The 15,969-nt window shown below is 47.7% G+C and overlaps 1 protein-coding gene across 2 annotated transcripts in view; it reads left to right on the top strand.

Annotated features, from left to right (window-relative positions):
- Nucleotides 1-15,969, top strand: part of TGDS (TDP-glucose 4,6-dehydratase) — a 465,036-nt gene that overhangs the window by 350,047 nt on the left and 99,020 nt on the right. For both annotated transcript variants that reach the window (XM_078657602.1, XM_078657603.1), the window contains exon 7: nucleotides 7,332-7,391. In XM_078657602.1, coding sequence (XP_078513728.1) covers nucleotides 7,332-7,391 — 60 coding nt within the window. The remainder of the gene's footprint in view (nucleotides 1-7,331; nucleotides 7,392-15,969) is intronic.

Genomic DNA, 15,969 nt, shown 5'->3' with positions numbered 1-15,969 from the left:
GGGTGGGTGATTTTAACTGTACGGTCTGTCGTCATGGCTCGTCGGGCATGTGCGGCCTTTTCGAGCATGGGGAAGACAGTCCCACCCATTTCAACCACATAAAAACTAGGTAGTGCTCTCAATAATATTCTTTTTTTATTTTAATTTGTCTTTTATAAATGAGGCATGCAGCCCGAGCATTCCATTCAAGCTGACTTTTAATAGTAGGGGGGGGTTCAATTCTACAATTGATTTTACATTAATTTCTGCTGCGCATGCAGGGCTGGTTGTATCCTGGGTAGTGGGTGACTCCCCGCTTAGCGACCACTACCCCATATCATTTAGGTAAAAAATCAAAAATCGTACACGTAGTATAGGAGCCACTACCCTATACCCAACAGAAATTAGGCTGGCATCTAAAAATGGTTACAGTATCAAATGGAATAAGATGGAGCCTCTGGATTTCCTTAAAAAATTAGTTATGACCTGCCCGGTAGATATCTCCATTTGTCTGGCACATGACGAAGAACCTGAAAAGGTACTGGCCTCTTTTTTAAAGATACAAGCTGCCATAAAATCACTCCTAACAAGAGAACACCGGGATGAGGCAAGAAGGGCTCAAGGGTGGTGTGATACTAAATGTACAAAGTCACTTTCAATACTTAAAAAGTTTTTACATGCTAAACCAAGAAACCCGGGGCTAATTAGGCAAGGCAGAAAGTCGTACAAAGATACAATAAAGGAGAGGAAAGCCACTTTGAAGAAAGAGGCATGGTCGGCCTTAAAGGAAGCATCTAATATAAGAGATAACACGGCCTTTTGGAAGGTGATAAACGCGCCTTATTTTCAAAATAAAGTGGCCGATATGATAGACATCGCTATAACAGGGGACACCTGGGTGACTATTTTACGCATCTTTATGCAAAAGTTACCTCACATGAAGGAGAGCAGCCTAATAACAACAAGACTGTTAGCCCTCTGGTCATAAATCATCAGTGCCCATTTCCACTACCTATATCCATTAGCTGCCAGGAGGTCACTAAAGCGATAAAGTATAGCTCCTCGGGAAAGGCCCCGGGCCCGGATGGGGTACCGATTGATGTTTTTAAGGCTGAACCTGACCTCTGGGCACCTATGTTAACGAATGTTTTAAACGAGACCAACCACGGTGGCTTTATACCCTCCTGGGCGGATGCTATTGTGGTTCCCGTCTTTAAAAAGGGCGACAGGAACGACCCTGTATGCTACCGCCCAATTTCTTTGTTGGATGCCTTGATGAAGGTGGCAGGTCGTATTATTCTCAACAGAATTCAAACCTGGGGGGGAGGAGAATAACATCATCTCAAATCTCCAGTATGGGTTTAGACCTGGCAAGGGGACTGCTGAACAATGCTTAAACCTAGTCCTACTGAAATCAAAGTACACTCATGCAAAGAGCGGGAACCTTTTTATTACTTTTATTGACCTATGTTCCGCTTTTGACTGTGTAGATCATGAGTTTATGTGGGACACATTGAGTGATTTGGGGGTTGTCACTCTATCCTCACTGTGACCTCGATACATGTAGTAGTTGACAAGTAGTATATCCCTGTAACAGGTATTCAGATTGAATCTCTAGGGCACGCAGCAGTGGAGGGTGAGAACAGCATATTTAGACAGACATAGAAAGTCCACCGGTGCTACTAGGTATCTCTTTGGAGATAGGATGGCAACTGTATTGCATATAATAGATACTCACAACAGAGAATGGTGGTGCACTTAGGGGATCCCACTAGGTTCAGATCCTACAGAGATAAGGGACGTCCCACTCTAGTCAGGATCTGTAGCATTGAGATAGCTTGTCTCTGTTTCTTGTACGACTTACATAGGCTATAGGCAGCTATTATATATTATTTTTCTCCTTTAAACAGTGTAGAAAGACTTGGTGTCTTACTTCGGGTCTTCTGATGGAAAGATTCATTTATGACCATTGAAGGAAAATAACGATATCAGAAGAAACCGGGACCTATTACAACGACACCTTGTGTAAGATTCAAGGTGGGCCCTTATCTCTTAGCTACGTCTATATCCACCAATTGTGCCTGATGGGATAGGGGGGGTCTGTTATGCAGCTTTTTACAATTTTCTCCACTCTGTTCTTTTTTCCCCTCTATCCTTTTCCATTTGTGACTCTTCTAGTCAGAATACAAGAAATGTACTTTACATCGGAGAACTCACAAATTTACCTCCGCGTCATCTTCCAATTGCCATAGAAACTCCCTCAAGCCCGAAATAGGTAAAGTATTATAGCCTATAGGTGGCAGGTTCTGCTTTAGGATTTTTTCTTTACTCATTTATTAATTTAGCATGGTCTTTCCTTTTGTCTAGGGATTTGCTAGACTGAGATACTGCCTCTGCTGTGGTTCTAGTGTTCGGTTCCATTTTTCTAATATTTTCTGATGCACCATAGTGTAAGTAAACTTATCCTGATAATGAATTTTGTGGTGTATACATCCTTCATGGAGGATGTCTGCCGAGAGAGATGTCTAGGTGACACACATATAGATTTCTATATCTGACTGATTAACTATGTCTCTCAGGTACTTGTCTGAGCTCCGATTTTCTGCACCCATATGATTGCACTTACGTGCCGCCATGTATATTCCTTGTAGACTTAGACAAAGTGGTGTTTCAATCCGAGCTGAAGTGTCAACAATGGGTTTTAAACTGTATATATATTTATGGATTCAGAATTAAATTGGTTCTTCGTGGTGACATTAGACCCACAACAAAAATTATTCTTTGTACTTTTTTAGGTCCCCTGGTTTCCTGTGTTTGTTACGGAAAAAGGTCCTGAGGAAGGTGGCTGGGTGTGTCGCCGAAACGCGCGTAGACCAGAGTGCGGGGTCTCATACTTGATTTTTGAGATCTGTTAATCAGCAGGGATTCCCTGCTGTTGAGTACTCAGATCTCCTTTTTTCACACGTAGTGCATGTGTATGCCATGTCAGTATGAATGAGTATGTATGTTGTGGACGGTTGGGTATTTTCAGGGGCATAGAGACTGTTATTTAACAACTTTCTCTTTTTTCATTAGTGTGTGATATGTAATATATCTACTCTTATTGTTTTTCTCTTGTATGTATTATTTAATCACTGTAGATGTGCGTATTGTGTAATTTTGTGTTCTATATGAAATCTTACCTTAATGAAAATATAAAAGTGTAAGCAAAGCTATGAATAATTTATACCCAAAAAAATAAAAATGATATATATATTGGTGAAGAAAATTCAAAGGAAATTGTTGTGGATTTGTCACCGGTAGTATGAAGAATATGATGTATACGTGTTAAAAATAGCTGTGGCCAATGAGGGAACTTTTTTCTGACTGTACTTTGTTTTTCCCCTCTGTTCCCTGGCCTGATTTCACTTCTAGAGGGGGTCCCATCATTACTGCTTTGTGATTTGGGGGTTGACATCCACCTAATTTTGTTTATAAAGGAACTTTATAGGGGAGCTGGTGCTAGGGTAAGGTACGGATTGAAGGGGGAGTGTTCCGGGGGAGTGTTTCCTATAAAGAGGGGGGTAAGACAGGGGTGCATTTTGGCACCCCTGTTATTCACCCTATACATAAACTCAGTCGGAGATCACCTCAGAGAGTCGCAGTATGATTACCCAACTATTGGTAGGACCCCTATACCAATATTGTTGTATGCGGATGACGCGGCACTAATGTCGTGCACCAGATTAGGATTGCAGAAGACCGTGGATAAATTCTCAGGTTTTATGAGGGCTAGAGGCCTAAAAATTAATATATCAAAAACCTACACAATGTCCTGTGAGAAGGGGTCAAAGTGGGTGCCGTGCCCGATTTACCTCGATGGTAAGAGAATTGAATCCACGGATAAGTTCTCTTACCTAGGGGTAAATTTTGATTGGAGGGGAACTTGGAATGCAGCCATACATGCCAGGCATCTGTCCTTCATACGTTCCATGGGCGCCTTAAGAAACTTTGCCTCAAAACTAGGAGGGAAACCAGCAAAAGAGTTGATTCATATATATAAAGCCAAATGTGTCCCCGTAGCAATGTATGGAGCGGGTGTGTGGGGAGGGGAAAAAGTTCAGGTCCTACAAACCGGTGAAAATCATTTTATCTGTCATCTTTTGGGCCTCCCTAAAACGTCTTCTACATACATGACACACATAGAAGTGCGTCTCCCCTATATACTGGATACCATCCGGATCGCCCCTATACTCCTTTGGCACAAGGTCTGGGTTACCAGCGAGACCGCCTTAAACAGAGACCTAATAAAGGACTGTTTATCTCTGGATGGGGTCTCTAACATTTCATGACTCTCCTATCTTAGACGTATGTGTAATGAGATAGGACATCCAGAATTCTTCGATAACCCTGCTAGTTTAGAGATGGTGTCAAGAGGTTCCTTGAAAAAGATGGCCTTAGACCACTTAGTTGGTGTTGGGTGGAACCTTGAACAAAGGAAAAATACCACCCTTAGATATCAGCAAATTACTGCTCATGAGGGGCTTCAAAAGTATCTTGTGGTTGAACCTAGTCCGTATGCTCGCACACTGCTGACCCGGTTTAGGCTAGGTACCTTTTTTCGTTTAACTACTTTTCCCCTATGTAATAATTGGTCAATGGATAAACTCCTCTGTCCCTGTGACAATATTTCCTACCAAACAAACATGCATGTTATTTTGTTTTGTAAATTTTACCATGCACCACGAAGGGCCTTCTTATTACCGGTTCTTAAATCCTGGGGGATTAGATCATGTTCTGCAGCTTTCACCTAGCTCCAACAACTAGATGAAGATGATGTCATTCTTGCAGTTACTAGTTTTTTAAAACTTGTGATTAAATTTCGGAATACAATGTAACATCCTTTTTATCAATATTTATTGTTTTAAAGCAAGATTGTCTTTTTAGCTTCATTGTAGATTTGCTATATTTTTAACTCAATAACCTAAGACTATTAGCCATAATTATGTTTTGTGGACGGGCTTTGTGTCCGATTGTTGTCAAATGTTTTAAATATTATGTGCTTTTATGATTTGACATTTTAAATCGAATAAAGCTTGTTTGGATTTGGATTTGGAAGAGCCTCCCCTAATTACTCTTCCCAACGGGCATAGTAAAAGTGCTGTGAGACTGGTTTAGATTCTTGGAGGATGCAAATGTTCTAAAAACTAGACTCTTCAAGCCTGTTAGTTACAAACCATTGTTGTCAAATGTTTTAAATATTATGTGCTTTTATGATTTGACATTTTAAATCGAATAAAGCTTGTTTGGATTTGTATTTGGAAGAGCCTCCCCTAAAAACTCTTCCCAACGGGCATAGTAAAAGTGCTGTGAGACTGGTTTAGATTCTTGGAGGATGCAAATGTTCTAAAAACTAGACCCTTCAAGCCTGTTGGTTACAAACCAGTTTTTCCAAGTTTGTGAATGGTCTCGTGGCTGCTGTAGCGTGTCGGTTGATAGTAGTGCCTAGTGTCTAAGTTGACAATATTGGATTTGAGATGACTCCCTTACGTTGAAATCCTGCTTGCATCGTTTTGATCGTTTCTTTATGAAAACGGTCTCTCTGAGTCCGGCATTCTCCCTCTGTCCATTCCGGTAATGACATGGGGTCCTTGGATGGCAGGAATTTGGGATTACATGCTATGGACGTATTCAGAGAGGTAAAGGTGGTAGACTTTTTCTAGTGGACACATGGTCCCAGATCCTCAAGGACCATTTTGGTTGAAATAGCTATGAGCTTTTTCGGTTTGCGAGCTGGGAAAGCCAGGCCAGGTCTGTCTCCAACACTATAGGATTGAAGGGTTTGAGATTTTGTATAGTCTTGTCATAGAATGCTTCTTTTATAATTGCCATGACGGCAGTAGAAGATTTATTGAGTTACACAGTCTAGTGAGTCATTTACAGTTTTTCAAAAGTACAAGAACTGCATACAGGTTACTCTGAAAATTCACCTGAGGTAATTTCCATACATCAGATTGTTCCCTTGCTACTTCCCTTTGATCTCCATTGTATTTTAAAACAAGTTTTGAGTACTCTGTAGTTGGAAAGAGCTTTAAAACTTTATATCGTCCACACTAAGGGCCTAATTATGACTGCCATAGTTGCAGTGGTGGTCCAACAACGTTTACAACAATTACAACTGCAGCGGTCAGTCCGCCGCAACTGTCTGGGATCCACGATCCCCGGCCGGGGCATGGCTTCTTGAGGCGGCCATATACTTGGTTGTTCCACTGTTTCCTCAATGCCAGTGGTTTCATTGCAGTAAGCCCGCCATAAGAATGCTGGCACTGACTGTGCATGCTGTCTGTATGCACCCGCAGTTCCAGGACTGCATGGACTTTACTGTCCATGCTGTGCTGCAACACGCTGTGGCGGTCCACGGTGCAGCCCTTCTTAGGCTCCCCTATGAGCTTTTGAAAGGAAGCACTGTGGGACAGCTACGGTAGGACCACCTGCCAGATTTTAACTCCTCATCTGGCATCCGGTGTGTGGATGACTTTGATGGTCCTGGAGCGGAGCGGAGGCATGGCAGCCCACTCCAGGACCGCCAGAGTCTTAATCAGACCCCAATAAGCCTAGGCAGCCTTAATAGTGGCTCAGCTCAATTAGTTGTGACAGCCAAGTTCAGCCACTGTTTCACCGATACCTAGTTTGATAAATCTGATCCTGCATTAAATTTTTTAATAAAAATATACAACATATCTACAAAAATGAGTGGATTTCCTTTCATAAAAGGGCAAATGTCCACAACACTCATACTGACTAATATCCACTTGAAGTAGTTTTCAAAATTGATAGTTCAAAGAGAAGTTCTTACATTTTGGAGACACTCTTCCTGTTTCAGTCGTGAGAATCGGCGAGTTTGAAGGCCAATGTTTCTAATGTAATTGTATTGAAGCCATCTTTCAAGATAAATGTTGGGGAATTAGAAGTTAGAGATAAACATTTCTGTTTTGATGTATTTCTTAAATTTACATTTGATTGACTGAAAACTGTAAATGTTTATTTGTTCAGTGCATGATCTACAATTGCCACCATAATTGTATAACTCTTCTACAAGTTGATATTACATTTTATTTATGGCATGCAGAAGTAAACAGTGCTATTTTGAGTACAGATAAAGTACTTTGATTTGTGGGAGATTAAACACAAGTGGATTATTTAATGTTAAAATTATATTTTGGGTTGATGCCACATCCCTTACAAGTTAGACAGTTATGTCCATTGCAGTTATTTTGCCTACCCAGTATTCCTTAATGGTTCCACCTGTTTAATTATGGATTTGGTATGTATGTTAAAATTGTTTTTGATTAGGTTTTCGTATTTTTATATAGTTTCCAGTTCTTATCACAAGAAGTTGTAATGTTTATGGACCACATCAGTTTCCAGCAAAAGTAAGTGACATGTACCTTGTTTTTCTAAATTACACTATTTGTCTTACTGCTTCGATTTGGGATATTAATTACAATACCACACTAGACATTACTCTCTGCCACCTAACGGACATAAAATGTTCAGTGGCCATTTAATTAAAGTTATTCTGTTAACAGATAGCGCAATACATACTTAGTGTGTCAAAACATGCACGATTTCTAAAGTAAATGTCTTTGTTTGCTTAAATTAATTAAAGATCAGTCTGTTGTTGGTGTAGCACGTTTACGAAGATTCAGTGACATCCTAGCTTGAAAGCCAAGTGGGACAATCTTTGCTTGAGCTTCTCCTGTTGGGCTATTGTCTATAGCTTCCTAGAGAATCTGCTTCAAATGCCAATGATCTAGTTTCACCCCCTGTGCAGGTCCCATTTGAAAATCTCACAGTAGTGACTTTTTACCGATTTCTATTTAATATATGGGTGCTTGTCTCTGCTTAACCATCCCCATGTGTCGTTTTACTGCTCTGATACATGGTAGTTTCATATGTTGTCTCTAGTTAACAGGCCATACTAGCCATCTTGTGATTGGGGTGTTACCCAAGTTTATGCATTGGTGATTTAGGACTTATCCAAATGAAATGGCAGCAAAACATAGAGTATTGTACTGTGTTCAAAATGTTTGCTAGAAAAGCAATATGTCTTCTTTCTTCTTAGTCCGTCTGTTGTTGAAGGTTCATTTCAAAAGTGGTATAAATATGTGGGTGTTTTTGAATGCTCGCCCCTGCCTGAATCCTCAGGTGAAGTCCGTTCTCATATTTTTTCCAAGAAGAAACTGCGTATACAGGTTACTCTGCTCGCTGCTCACTAAGAATTTTCTAGCTCTGCTAGGAACTGGTGGAACAATTTCATCTTCATCCTAAAAGATTACCTCAGTATAGAGATCCGAATTATTGAATTGTGCTACCTTCAGAGGGTACAGTGACAAGTTCTCCGCCATTAATGAGTCTATTTTTGTTTCTCTGTAGATCTTTATTGGTTTTAGTTGTACACCGTGATGCAATGCCATTATAGTTTATCCATACATTAATTTGTACTCACTATGTAATTACAGTCTTTTCCTGATTGAAAGGGGAAAAACAATTGACATCTTGTTCTGTCCCTACTACCTGAGAGCATAATTACTGTATCCAACTATGACAGCCGAATCTAGCAGAAGTACTCCAATCAATCCAACAAGAAACATATGCAATTGAGGTATCTTACATTGATACAGGTCAAAATACTGTTGCAACGTAACACATTTACATTTATATGAAAATATATACACATACCCAGTACAGCAGTTTGCAGTTGATTAGGTGAGAGGGTTGTCGCCCAAGTTTCATACGGTCACATACTAGGCCTGGTCGGGAGCACCCACAAGCAACCTACTCCGACTCTATTCTCACTGGGATTTCCATCGGGTTTGGCTTCCGGTTTCTCCAGGAAGACATCACAATTCCAGCACCTTGGCCCCCCTTCCTTTCCCAACTGGACGTAACCTGTGTCCACTTTTTGAAGTCCCCCTGCTGCTCCAAGACTCCTTTGGTGGCCGCAGATGTCCATGCTATGGCTATTCACCGTTATGCTAACACCATAGCCAGCCCCACAATCCACAGGCCTTTACTCAGTCTAGGACCTCAGATATAATAGACTGTGAGAAGAGTCCCCCAGTAATATCATACCTGCCACCTCAGATACACACCCTAACACCCTGTCCCAAAACATTGAAATCTCCAGACACTGTGAAACCATATGGTGTCTGTCACCTTTTATGTGCACCTATGGCAGCAAGATCAGGTTCCTGAATACATATGCCTTATCTGTTTATAGGTCAATTAGGTGTGGTGTAATATAATTAAATTGGATATATTGTACCCTAGCCTTTTTAGAAATCAACTTCATTGCTTCCTCGGATAGCTCGTAGTCCAGTGGTCTGCCACCATTCCTTAAGGACCACCAGTTTTGTGCCAGGTTGTTGGTTTAATGTCACGTACAGGCAAAAGATGACCTTTTTTTAACAACAGATTTTATTGATTTTCCATTGTACCAGATGGGCCAAGCCTGTCACGCAACGTACATTTGAAAGGCATATTGTAGAAACTTTAGGAACTGAGAATGTCCCACCTTTGAGGTCTGCGGAACATGAGACCAGAAAAAACACCCCAGGTCAGGTTACAAGATGTGCCTCTGCCCAGGTGCATACATGATGTAGCTCTCTTAAAGCCACACACTGGGCCAGAGACCATAGAGGCAATTCAGGCGCATAAGGGGACGATTTGGATCTCTGTAAGCCATAAGTCCTCCATCACCAATGGACAACTCGCATATTCCAAGTTGACTTCTATTGTTCTACTTTCAATAGTCATTCCACTTTTATGGGTCCACCCAGTGCCATTAACACGTCATTTTGCTCTGGGCTAGGGGCATCCAGTAATAAGACATAATTTCTCTATGGACAGCCTAAGTCTACCAGAGTCCCATGTCAAAGAAATAAGACTCGATCATACTTCCTTGAAGAGGATTTTTTAATAACACCAGCAGTGCAGCAAAGAAGTATAAAAGTCTAGGGAGGACCAGCATTTTGGAGATCTCCGCCCTTCTAATATGCAACAAAGGGGAGCGCAAAATAAAAGAGAAGCAAATGTCGCAATGAGGAAAATTGAATTTTGCCCTGTCATGTGTCCCTACGTGTTCCCCATCATATGTTATATGTGCATGATTAATATGCATATTTCCCCCCATGACCGAATATAATGACGCATTTACAGTTGCGTCCAACATTAGTATGTCAGTTATCCAGTCCTCCTGAAAGCAACGTGAATTAGGCTTTTAGGCCTATGTTGCCAACGTCTTTACATTATGCACGTTAAATCATCGAGTTGCACCCGTTTCTAGGCCTCACAGGGCCCGGACACCAGATTCAGGCCTCAAGTCTCCTGAACCACTCCGAGGAGAGATGCAGCCCCGCCCGCATCCTTGACCCTTCACTCACTTCCTGCCAAGCAACGCGGTGCCCGGCTCGGCCCGGCCTGCCTGCCAAGGATATGTTATGCCTACAGTTATCAGTTCAGCTCCCCGGCTTCACATTCCTAGCTAACGAACCGCATAAACATCTTCATCTATAGTCTAGTCTTCCTGTCTCCATGCAAGAGAATTACTGAATTAATACCCATAGAAGATCCATAGCACACGCAATATCCAAAGAAATATATGCATGCACCAGCCTTAGTGACAAGTAGCCTTTGCCCTGATGACTTTTAGATTCAAGCAACATGTACTCCAAACACAAGATATCAGATATGCTATAGGTACAGGCCGTTCTGACATCCTAGACTTTAGTCTCCTCTTCTAGTGCTAGAAGTCAGAGCCCCCAGCTCCCCTCAGTTACACGTCATGACCCGTTTGCGCGCACCAGTAGGTTAAAGGTTCCAGCTGCCCAGGTAGCCCCCTCCATGTATCCACCCATTTATGACATTTCTGTGACGTTTACATCACATGTCTCCGTGCACGCCCTGTGCACGCCTTCTTTTCACGCTCATATGTTCTTATCTTCTGTTTGTCACTTGTTACGCCTACTGTATTCAATGCAATTGTACTGTTTTACTATATATACTGTATGATGTTAATGAGATGGGGCAGCTGCCATTCCCCCTTTCCTTGTGTCCTGTCCCTTCCTGAACCTTAGCAGGTGATGGAACCCGATGGTCCATTGGCTCGAGCCATCTAATTAAAACCCGTATGACTCAGATACCACGGATTCTGCCTCTTATTTATTGAGCTATCCTTTTTCAGTTAATGCATAGAAAAATAGTACCGGTAATTATTTATTTATTTACCACATAAATGGCGCCCGAACAGGGACGAGCCCCTTCCCCACGCGCCGGCGATGTAACGCAGGCCCCCTGACCCTTCTACAGCCGTGACGGACCCCTACTGTGCACGTGCAGATATTTCTGCTTCAAGTCTCCCTCAGGCCCACGGAGGAGACGGAGACTGCGGTCCGGCATCCAGACGAGGCGGTGAAGAAGGCGGATCGTCCCGACCAGAGCCCAAGCCGAGAGAGCAAGTGTCCGAGGTATCCGGAGGCCCACCTGTTTCCGAACTCAAGCGTAGTGCGTAGCAGTAACCAGACGTCGTAGCAGTCCAGTCCGAGGCCTTCAGTTTTGCTTCCCGGTGAGTACCTGTTAGACGGGGACCCTGAGGGTCGGCCGGATACTGAGGGAGAGATCCCCGGGTGGGACCGTCTCCTGCGATCGTACAGACAAGTTACCTCCCTCCCCACAAACAGGCACCACACCAAGTCGAGTTCAATGCTTTATATAAGGTTCTTAAGGCAAGGATATCAGCGATACAGGATATCTCGGACCCGGGGGTCCTCTCACTTCTAGTCTCTGTAGGGAAAAAGGGGGTAGCGGGACAGTCTTGGTACCGGATCGGTACAGGTAGTGGTAAGAGGCGAGCTCACAATCCTCGAGCTGGAGTGTCTGTGGATCGGGCCGCGGCGGCGCCAGCAGGCCAAGATGATAGTCTCCCTAGGTAGGGGGCCGCGGCAGCGCCAGCAGGCCAAGTCGATGGTTTCACGAGGCAGAGGGCCGCGGCAGCGCCAGCAGGCCAAGACGATGGTTTCACGAGGCAGAGGGCCGCGGCAGCGCCAGCAGGCCAAGACGATGGTTTCACGAGGCAGAGGGCCGCGGCAGCGCCAGCAGGCCAAGACGATGGTTTCACGAGGCAGAGGGCCGCGGCAGCGCCAGCAGGCCAAGACGATGGTTTCACGAGGCAGAGGGCCGCGGCAGCGCCAGCAGGCCAAGACGATGGTTTCACGAGGCAGAGGGCCGCGGCAGCGCCAGCAGGCCAGTCACAGAGGAGTTCTTCTCGGGTCTCTCGACTCCAGGATACAACTGGTTTCCTGGTCTGGTCCTGCCCCAGTTATAGGTCTGGTCCCCTTTGATGTCCGGACCCTCGCGCCTGGGGGGGGCCGGGAGGTCCGGGATGAGGGAGTCCAGACACCCAGCAGGGGGGTGGAGCCAGCGCCCAGGCGGCCGGGGGTGATCGACACCTGGCGGAGGAGAGCCGTTGACGATTCCTTTCTCCCATTGACTCGCCAAGTGGTCACTCTGCCTCCCGGGGGGAGGTTGGTGCCTCGATGTCGGGCCCGGCCGGGCCCAGGGTGAGGGTCGAGTTGAGGCCACGCGGCCTCGTGCTGTAGTGGCCCAAGATGGCGGCTGGGCCGAGGCCGTGGTGTGGATGGTGACCCGGGCCAGCTGGGTTCGGAGCTGGTGTCTTGTGGGTGAGGAATTGCAGTGTACTTCGGGTGGTCGTCGGGGACTCTGGCTGGGGATGCAGGGGGAGCCAGGGTCCAGGTCCCATTGCGGGGAGGGGGCAGCCCGACCATGCGGCCTGTCCAACATGCGTCCCCCCCAGCTGAAGGCGGGGAGAGTCAGCCATCTTCCTGGGGACTCTCCTCGCTGAGGCGGAAAAAGCGTGACAGGCCGTCGGCGTTGGCGTGGTCCTGGCCTGGACGATGTTCCACCGTGAAGTCCATCCCCTGCAGGGAGATGGACCAGCGCAGCAGCTTCGGGTTCTCCCCCCGCATTTGCATCAGCCATTGCAGGGGTCGGTGGTCTGTTTGCACCCGGAAGTGGGTGCCGAAGAGGTATGGCCGGAGCTTCTTGAGTGCCCAGACTACGGCGAAGGCCTCCCTCTCAATGGTGCTCCAGCGCTGTTCTCGGGGCAATAGGCGTCTGCTGATGAAGACCACTGGCTGGTCGATCCCTTCGGCGTTGAGTTGGGAGAGGACGGCCCCCACACCATGATCGGAGGCATCCGTCTGCACAATGAATTCCCGGCTGTAGTCGGGAGCCTGGAGCACGGGGGCCGTGCACATGGCGGTCTTTAGCTTTTCGAAGGCCGATTGGCAGTCCGGGGTCCAGTTGACGGTTTTGGGGCTCTTTTTGGAGGTGAGCTCCGTGAGGGGCCCCACGATGCTGCCATAGTCCTTCATGAACCGCCGGTAGTATCCGGTGAGCCCCAGGAAGGCCCGGACCTCTGTTTGGGTCGTAGGGGGTCGCCAGGCCTGGATGGCAGCAATCTTGAGTTGGAGAGGGGCCACCAGCCCGCTTCCCACTTGGTGTCCTAGGTAGGTCACGGACCCTTGGCCCACCTGGCACTTGCTGGCTTTGATGGTGAGCCCGGCTTGCTGGAGGGCGTGTAGAACCTCCCGCAGGTGGCGGAGGTGGTCGGTCCACTGGTGGCTGTACACAGCAATGTCGTCCAGGTAGGCGGCGCTGAAGCCTTCCAGGCCCGCCAGTACCTGGTTTACCAGCCGTTGGAACGTTGCCGGGGCGTTTTTCATGCCGAAGGGCATGACTTTAAAGTGGTAGTGCCCGTCTGGGGTAGAGAAGGCGGATCGTTCTTGGGCCCTAGGGGTGAGGCCGATCTGCCAGTAGCCCGCTGTTAGGTCGAAGATGCTCAGGTAGCGGGCGGCCCCCATCCGGTCAATTAGCTCGTCTGCCCGGGGGATGGGATGAGCGTCGGTCCGGGTAACTGCATTCAGCCCCCGATAGTCCACGCAGAACCGGAGCTCAGGGGCAACGCCCGGGGCAGCTGCCTTGGGAACTAGGACGACTGGGCTCGCCCAGGGACTGTCTGAGGGTTCGATCACTCCTAGGGTCAGCATTTTGGACACCTCGGTCTGGATGCAGGCTCGTACCCGGTCTGGTACGCGGTACGCTCGGTGTCGAATAGGAGGGCTGTCCCCGGTGTCCACATCGTGGAGGCACCAGGGGGTGACTCCGGGGGTGAGGGAGAACAGGGAGGCGAACTGCCTCAGGAGCGTTTGGCAGTCTTGGTGTTGCTCCGGGGACAGGGCCTCGGAGAGCTGGACCCCTTCCACTGAGCCATCCTGCTCGAGGGCCCTCAGTAAGTCCGGAAGGGGTTCAGAGTCTTCTTCTGTCCCATTATCGGTAGCCATCAGGAGGCTGAGTTCGGATCGCACAAAATGGGGTTTGAGCCTGTTGGCATGGAGGACCCGTAGGGGGTTCCGGGCAGTCTCCATGTCGATTAAATAGGTGACGGGCCCCTTGCGTTCGATTACCTTGAAGGGCCCGGACCATCTGTCTTGGAGTGCACAGGGCTCAACCGGGGACATCACCCAGACCTGTTGTCCAGGTTCGAACTCAATGGAGGACGTGTGCTGATCGTACCACCTCTTCATGTCCTCCTGACTGGCCTCGAGGTTGGCTTTGGCGGCGTCTCGGAACCGCCGGGTCTGGTTGCGGAGAGCCAGGAGATACCTGTAGATGTCCGGGGGAGTTTTCTGGGGAGGCTGCTCCCAACCCTCCTTGACTAGGCTGAGGGGGCCCCGGACGGGGTGCCCGTACAGGAGTTCAAAGGGGCTGAAGCCGAGGGACTTCTGCGGGACCTCCCGATAGGCAAACAGGAGGCAGGGAAGTAGCACGTCCCACTGGCGTCGAAGGGGTTCTTCTAGACCCATAATCATCCCCTTGAGGGTGCGGTTGAATCTCTCGACCAGTCCGTTTCCTTGCGGGTGATAGGGGGTCGTGAATTTGTAGGTGACCCCGCATTGCTGCCAGAGGGACTTCATATATCTGGAGATAAAGTTCGTGCCCCTGTCACTGACGACCTCCCGGGGGAACCCCACCCGGGAGAAGATCCCCATCAGGGCCCGGCCCACCACGGGGGCCGTCACGGTCCGAAGAGGGATGGCCTCGGGATAGCGGGTGGCGTGGTCTACAAGGACCAGGATGAACCGGTGTCCTTGGGCTGTTCGAGGGTCGAGGGGCCCCACAATGTCTATTCCCACTCGTTCAAACGGGGTGGTGACGACAGGAAAGGGTTGTAACGGTGCTTTGATTTTTCGGCCACTTTTTCCGCTGGCCTGGCAGGTGGGGCAGGCCTTGCAGTGGTTGGTGACATCCTTCCGCATGTGGGGCCAGAAAAAATGGGTCACCAGGCGGTCGTAGGTTTTATCCTGCCCCAGGTGTCCGGCAAGGGGGACATCGTGGGCTAAGTTCAGGAGGAAGTCTCGGAAGCGAAGGGGCACCACCAGCACCCGACTGGCCCCTAGTTCTGCAACTTTCTGCTCGCTGTAGAGCAGGTCTTGGTCCCAGTAGATCCAGTGGGCCCCCGAGGTATCCCCGGTGCTCTGGGCCAGGGCTTGCTGCCGGAGTCCTACGAGAGAGGGACAGGTTTTCTGTTCGGCCCGGAATTGTTCCTGCGTGGGGCCTCCCTCCTGCCGCCATTGTGCCAGGTCAGGGACGTCCCGAAGCTGGTCGGATCCTTCTTCGGTTTGGGTCAATGGACTGGCTTCTGGGGCGGCCTCCTCGGGGATGAGCGCGGGAGGAGGTTCTGGCCACTCGGGCTCTTCTGGGCTGGGGACCGCGCGGGCGGTCATGGACCTGGTCGTGACGCAGACCCATTCGGGGAGGCCGAGCATCCCCAGGTGCTCCCTCCGTTCGACAGCTGCCCAGGGAGAGCTTTCAAGGTCGTTTCCTAGGAGGCAGTCCACGGGGGCATCATCGCGGACAGTTACTTTTAAC

This window comes from Lissotriton helveticus, chromosome 8, assembly GCF_964261635.1.
Source record: "Lissotriton helveticus chromosome 8, aLisHel1.1, whole genome shotgun sequence".
Lineage (NCBI taxonomy): Eukaryota > Metazoa > Chordata > Amphibia > Caudata > Salamandridae > Lissotriton > Lissotriton helveticus.
Note: the sequence above shows the minus strand (reverse complement) of the source record. Positions and strands in the feature narration are given on the sequence as shown.